This window comes from Zea mays, chromosome 2 (assembly GCF_902167145.1).
Source record: "Zea mays cultivar B73 chromosome 2, Zm-B73-REFERENCE-NAM-5.0, whole genome shotgun sequence".
Lineage (NCBI taxonomy): Eukaryota > Viridiplantae > Streptophyta > Magnoliopsida > Poales > Poaceae > Zea > Zea mays.
The window spans coordinates 149170033-149177592 of NC_050097.1; the positions used below are offsets into that span (position 1 = coordinate 149170033).

At 46.1% G+C, this 7560-nt stretch overlaps 1 protein-coding gene and 1 long non-coding RNA gene across 2 annotated transcripts; both read left to right on the forward strand.

The window, feature by feature from the left end:
- The first annotated feature begins 337 nt into the window (after nt 1-337).
- On the forward strand, nt 338-1825 carry LOC103647092 (uncharacterized). Its single transcript, XR_562648.2, has 2 exons — nt 338-531; nt 1309-1825. It is a non-coding gene; the product is annotated as an uncharacterized lncRNA (long non-coding RNA).
- Nucleotides 1826-5778: 3953 nt separating this feature from the next.
- Nucleotides 5779-7037, forward strand: LOC100283465 (ribose-5-phosphate isomerase). The gene is given in 1 exon segment (NM_001156366.2): nt 5779-7037. A coding segment is annotated over 1 exon segment (774 nt). The 5' UTR covers nt 5779-5968; the 3' UTR covers nt 6743-7037.
- Nucleotides 7038-7560: the final 523 nt, after the last annotated feature.

Genomic DNA, 7560 nt, shown 5'->3' on the forward strand with positions numbered 1-7560 from the left:
ATTCACGGACAAAGCAACATTGATCCGGTGGGAAAACAGAAGCGGACGGACGAGGCGGCACGGGGGAACTGGGGGGCCGGCGAGAGGGGCGCGAGAACAGGAGGACGGATAGTGGCGTCAACACTCGAAGAAAATGAACGGATACTGGCGTCAACACTCGACCCCTCGTCGTTTGTAGCTAAAATTGAGAAAGTTTTAATGGCTATGAATAAGTTGTGAGTGTTTTAGGGGAACTGTTAGAGACACGTTTTTGTGTTTTTTTTTTCCAACAAACTTGATTTATGTGAGACTTCTCGAACTTTTATAATAGCAAATAACTCCTCCGTTGGTAGTTGAGCATGCCATATTTTGTGTAAAGTTTCGACGGCCCACAAACTTGGGCCCGTTCCAGTTGGAATTAATTTTGCTCTTCTTTTCCCCAGTCACCGACTAAACGAATGAGGAAAAAAACTCCCACGGCCTTCTTCTCCCTCGTGCCCTTATTCTTTCCCGGCAGCGACGACTAGGCGAGCGGCGGGACCCGGTTGCTAGGTATTTTCCGGTGACGAGCATCCTTACTTTTCCTTTCTGTTGTCCGAAATGGAGCACACCAAAACTCTTATGGGGTGTTTGGTTTGAGGAATCATTCCATTCAAATTGAGGCCTTGTTCGGTTACATGGGATATAATCCCATCATGGATTTAATCCGAGTATGGATTGGGTGAATCCATATCTCACACCCAATCTCATGGTGGGATTAAATCCATCAACAAATCCATGTGACTTTCAAAGCTAGTTATTCTTTTGATCCATGGATTCTAATGTAAACTTGTGCAATATCTCATGGATTTGTTCCATACCTAATGGGCTATGGATAGAATCCATGTCTTCCATAGTTTAAAAAATTCCCAAACCTTTGGGTTATATTCCATGATGGGTTTAACCGAATAAAAAAAATTAAGTAGTCATGGATTATTTTAGAGCATGGATTGAGGCATGGATTTAATTCCAATCCATGCTAATCTAGAGCGGGATTGGTGTAAACGAACAAAGTCTGAGGTGGTGCATCATGGGTTCATTCCTCAAATTTGGTGGGATGAACTCATTCCTCATATTAGTACTAACTAACTAACTATGAGGAATGAGGTGATGATGGATCAACTCATTCCATTCCACAAACCAAACAAAATTAGTGAGGAGTGAGAAGATGATGGACTAACTCATTCCTCAAACCAAACACCCTATTAGTAAGTTAATTCGATCCGAATTCATGCTATTGTGTATCGGCCCCAGCTCATGTGTCATATCCACGAATTGTGTATTTTGCAGGTTGGCCAGAACGCAGGGTGTGGGGAATTGGTGAGCGACTGCAGCCATGTCTGTGGCCACCGGCGTGAGCGACGCGGCCATCGCAGTGCGCGATAAGCTCTGTGGCAAGATTGGCGAGACCAAGGTGAAGCGGTACTGGCCAGAAAAGCCGTCTGAGTGGGCCAACTAGAGATGACAATGGGTACCCGCGACTCGATACCTGATGTATATTTACTCCATTAGGGTATGTATGTAGACTAAATATTCTACCCGTGAGTCTGTTATTGGGTAAAAATCTTCACTCAATGGGTAAACGAGTATTAGAACGTTCGCCTTCACCCATACCCGTTAACTCGTGGGTATAAAATACCCAATATAAACTTAGCCCAAGCATGAACTTGGACTTTAGTCATCCATCTTTTTTACTATTTAACAAACTGTAATGTCATAGAAGCCTTAACGACAATTTAATGACCATGTAATGGAACATGTAATGTGCTATGTAGTACTATCCTAGTGTTACTATTTTATCCAATTACCTTTGGTGTGCTGAATGGATGGTTAAATGATGCTAGAAAATTTTGCAATGGTATTTATATGGATATACTTGACATTTGTATAGTATAATATTTTGATAGATGTTTAATTTTCGTGGGTACGGGTGACCCGATGGGTAACCCATACCCACATGGGTATGGGTATGGGGTAAATCCATACCCACCAGTGTATATGGGTGACCCGGTGGGGTTATTTTTGTGTTGTGGGTATGAGTATAGGGTAGTAATACCCGGTGGGTATTTACCCATTGCCATTTCTAGGGCCGACGAAGCCGATGAGGACATCGATCTCAGGACGGCGTGGGTCTCCCTCGACAAGGCATTCCCCAAGGATGACGACGGTGACGTCCCCGCGAAGGATGACCGTCGGCTCCGCCGACTCGCGGAGACTTGTGCGGAGAATAAGGAGGAGCTGAGGGCAGATCACCGCCGCATACGGCAGACGGAGGTTGTGTCGACCGACGACCGCGGAGGAGGAGAACGAGAGGCAGGAAGCTGATGCCGACGAGGAGGACGAGGAGGCTCGGGAGGAGAGGAGGAGGAGAATAAGGTAGAGGCAGTTGTTGAGGGAGCAGGAAGAGCTGCTTCCTCAGGAGTCAGGAAGAGGAGGAACCAGTGTAGGATGAGGAGTCAGAGGAGGAGTCCGAGTATAAGACAGACTCTGAGGATGAGCAGATGGGCATGGCCATGGTGAAGCCCGTGTTCATACCAAAGTCACAGAGAGAGACCATTGCAGAGCGTGAAAGGCTGGAGGAGGAAGAGCGGCAGCTTGAGGAGCTGGTCAAGAAGAGGCTGGAGGCTAGGAAGATTGAGACTAAACAGATTGTGGTTGAAGAGATTAGAAAATAGGAGCACATCGAGAAGGCGCTGAATAAGGAGGCCAACATTGAGGGATAGGATTAGATCCCACTATAGATGGCCAAATGGGCCGTGCTTGATGGGCCGGTCCGAAGCACGGCCCGTTTAATAGTGCCGGACCGGGCCCGGCACGACAGCCGTGCCGTGCTTGGGCCGCTGCCTCGGCCCGGCACGATTATATTTTTTTATTTTATAAAACATAATATATATGTATTTAGATTTTATATTTGCTATTTACAACAAATGCACTAGAGTTCTACTAGTTAGTCTCTTACATATAGTGATCTCCTCTTTGTAGAGTGAGGTTGTGGGTTTGAAACCCCATTGCGCACAATTTTTTGCCATTTTTCTGATTTAATGAGACAACGTGGAAAAATTAAACGGGCCGACACGGCTACTTTGCCGGCGTGCCGTGCCTGGGCCGCGTCTCCGGCACGCGGGCCGATCGGGCACGGCCCGATTATTTGTCGGGCCTAACGGGCCCGTGCCGGGCCGGGCCGGGCCGCCCGTTTAGGCAACTCTAGATCCCACCCATACCCCTTCTGTCTTATATTAGAGCTGGTCGGTTGCTGTTGTATACTTCCTCCGTTCTTTTTTATTTATCACGGTTTAGTTTAAAAATAAACTAGCGGACGACAAATATTTAAAAACGAAATTAGTACATGTTTTAGACCGCTCCAACAATTGAGTCCTATATCATGTTATTAGGAAATGGATCATGCTATTTAGAAAATAAAAGGTTGAAAATAGATACAAAACAAAGATATGCATCCGGCATAAGGGATCCCATATTTAGGACATGAGAGTCCGAGTTCTATAATTATTTGATGAATTTTTATAAAATAGGACTCCTGTTAGAGCAATGTTTTGGTGTTAGAGCCTTACATTTTAAAATAGGACATATTTTAAGACCCTGTTGGAGATACTCTAACATGCCACTAGTCTTGCAATATGCTAGGCTAGTCTATGACCTTTAAATGATAAAAATTATCTAAAAGTATGTATAAGTAGGGGTTCAAATCACACCGGCTCCAAACATATATTCATATTCAACTAGCCAAGACAACACACATTTTTATATTATATATTATTGATTATGTTTTTACGAGAAAAATAAAAAAAGATATGTCAGACCTAGTCTGTAGGGCCACATGTAAATCTAGACATGACGCGTTGAAAAATAAAAAAAATACTGTCAGACCGATTATCAATGGGTTGGGCTGTGCTATGGGTCGTCTCATAGGCCTGGTATGTTTGCACATTTATAAATTTGACCTTGTGTTTTTTTTTGTTTTCTACATACGAAGAACCAGATACGCACTACAGCGTTGGTCTCGGTCTGTTTGGTGGGTTATAGCTGAAAAAAAGTTGACGTGGACTATAAGCTATGAAAAAAATTGTTGTATGATATGAACTGCTAAAAAAACTAAAAACGGTCCAGTGAAAATCATAAAAAAGCTAAAAGTTTATTTATATATATATATTCACAGTTTCATCAAAAGCCACTAAAAGCAGATCTAGATACAATTTCAGTTTTACACTGTGAGAAAATTGGCTTTTTAAAAAAGGTGAGTTTTGGATCCAGCCTTTTGATTTAGTTTTTGTCTTTTAGTGCCAAAAGGCAAACCAAATACACGCTATGTATCTTAGGGGTGTTTGGTTTATAAGGACTAATTTATAGTCCCTCTATTTTATTATATTTTAGTTTATAAATTGTTAAATATGGAAACTAAAATAGAGTTAGGTTATGTATTTAGCAATTTAGAAACTAAAATGTAATAAAATATAAGGACTAAAAACTAGTGTCTATAAACCCAAACACCGTTAGCTCGCGTTTGGTTTCGGATGGATTATAAAATCAGCAGCGGGCGCGTCATCCAGAGAAAATGCAGCGCGTCCTTCGTTAGAGATAACATGCATAGGTAAAATTAGTTACATTTGGTTCTAAAGGCTAGTTTAAAAACTATATTTTTTTTAAAAAAAATCTATTTTTCGAAGAAAAAAAATAGAAATCACTTAAGAAAATAGGATTCCTAAATGAACCCTAATATATTTTCGAAAACAGTGTCCGGATATCGGTGCGGAACCAAACACAGCATTATTTATGTTAAACTATACTCCCTCCGGTTTCCTATTAGTTGTCGTTTAGGACAACGATACGGTCTCCAATATATAACTTTGACCAATGTTTTTTGTTAAAATATAAATGGACTCTTAATACATTTATACTTTTATAAAAGTACTTTTTATGATAAATTGATGCATATAAATATTAGGTTCCAAAACTAAATAACAAAATAGTTATTTGTAGTCAAAATTTTATAGGTTTGACTCGAACCTTATCCAAAACGACAACTAATAGGAAACCGGAGGGAGTATGCTTTTGGACCCTGGTCCGGTCATTGCTTTGGGCCCTTGCCTAGCAAATTCTTGGTCCTGTGCCCGCCATGCAGATATGATTCGGAGTTAATGTGGCTCAGCCAGCCGAGGTCGCAATCCAGATTGCCTCAAATTCTAATCAACTTTATGGAAATTAAAAACCTCCTTTGTTATGTTCTCGAATATATATTATCCGCTAATTTATTTTCAAATAAAACACAACAAACAAACAAAAAAAGAACGGAGGAGTATCCAACTTTGCGAAGTCGGTATATCAAAATTAGGAGCCTCCTTTATATCGATACCGTCCTTTGGTTAATTCGGACGGGAAAAAATACTAGTGCCGTCTTTCTGCGAATTTAACCTGGTTGATGTTATAAAAATAGTATCAGCGCCTCTGGTTCATGGCTTCGCCTGCGTGGCTGCACGGTGCACGCACGCACGCGTTGACCCTTTGACCTCGACGACGTTGACGGCAGAGACGAGCACTGTGTACCCGATAGACACAAAGAAGGAAAGGAAAGAGAGTGAAACAGCATGAAGCACGTTGCCGATTCCAATCGAGTCGGGGACGTCTCTGGGCTCTGGCAGCATGGATCGTTCCGCCACCCTTCCCAGTCCCAGCATACGATACAGCTTTCCCGCATTCCGAGGCCCTTAAAATCATCGGCATGCAGCTTGCCAAGCACCATTCCGATTCGGCGATTTGATTCCCAGCCTTCCCCCCTGCTCTGCCCACCTCCCATTTCCCGCCCCTCTTTCCTACTACTACAATAAAAATATCCAAAATTCCCGAACAGAGTCACCCCCGCTTCTCAGAAACCCAATTCCCGTTCCCGATCCTCATCACCTCAACCCCGCGCCGCCCCCTCCCCACCACCCTCGCCATGGTCAGCGCCGCCGCCTCGCCGCCGCCGTCCGGGAAGCCGACGCAGGACGAGCTGAAGCGCTTGGCGGCGCACCGCGCGGTGGAGCTCGTGGAGCCCGGCATGACGCTGGGCCTGGGCACGGGCTCCACGGCGGCGCACGCGCTGGACCGCCTGGGCGACCTCCTCCGCGCGGGCGCGCTGCCGGGGGTGGCCGGCGTGCCGACCTCGCTCAAGACGGAGGCGCACGCGGCGCGCGTCGGCATCCCGCTGCTCCCGCTCGACGCCGCCAGCATCGCGCTGTCCATCGACGGCGCCGACGAGGTCGACCCGGACCTCAACCTCGTCAAGGGCCGCGGCGGCTCGCTGCTCCGCGAGAAGATGGTCGAGGGCGCCGGCGCCCGCTTCGCCGTCATCGTCGACGAGTCCAAGCTCGTGCCGCGCCTCGGCTGCACCGGCGCCGTCCCCGTCGAGGTCGTCCCGTTCGGCGCGCCCCACACGCTGGGCCTCATCCGCGGCCTCTTCCACGGCCTGCCCGGCTTCCACGCCAGGCTCAGGACCACCACCGTCCCCGAGGGGGAGCAAGGCTCCGAGCAGCAGCCCTTCGTCACCGACAACGGCAACTACATCGTCGAGATGTTCTTCGACGGCGGCATTCGCGGCGACCTGCGCGACATCAGCGACCGCCTGCTCCGGATCACTGGCGTCGTCGAGCACGGCATGTTCCTGGGCATGGCCACCGTCGCCATTGTCGCCAAGAAGGACGGCACGGTCGCAGTCATGGAAAGGAAGTAGTTAGTATACAATTCTTCGAAGCAGCCATCGCCTGCTCTCCATCAACGGCGTCTTCCTCTACGTGGCCATCATCACGACGACAATAAGTAATAATTCTGCATGTAGCCTGTGTCTGTGCAACATCCAGCTACTCTTATCTAAAGTTGGAGCTGTTATTATCGTGTCCGTGCGTCATCCTCCCATACTATACTGAGTGTCTGCTGATTACTATGGAGTATGTTAATCATCATCATCATCATTATGTTATCATCACAAACCTTGTTATTAGTGATTCTCACGCTATTTTACTAAACCAGCTAATTTTGCAATCATATGTGTTGACACCTTTTTCGGACGCCAAACACTCAACACGAACCGTGGCGGTGCTCTCTGCATAGGGGCGGACGGTCCGCGTCCTGGCGCGAGGCTAGGGTTTCCTGCCTGACGGCCGGACGGTCCGCGCGTACGCAGGGGCGGCGGAGGTCACCAGCGACGCATGAATCTCGCTCACGGGAGGGACCCCGTCGGGGAGGAGAGATCCTAAGAGATGTCTAGGCTCGACAGGCCGACCTAGACTCCTCTAATCGACGTAGACTCAAAGAGAAGCGAAGAATTTGGGAATTGGAAGATGTTGGGGACTTGTTCTCAAATGCTATGAATTAAGAACAAGACAACAGAAAATGTTAATGGTTAAAGACCTTTGTCCTTCGAAATACTATCTCCCTAAGGATATAATGATTTTCAGACAAAGGTTATGAAGGACATACCTTCATAATCTCAATATACAATGGAAAGCAAGATCATGTGACTCATGAAAAACATGAATGATCATATGATAT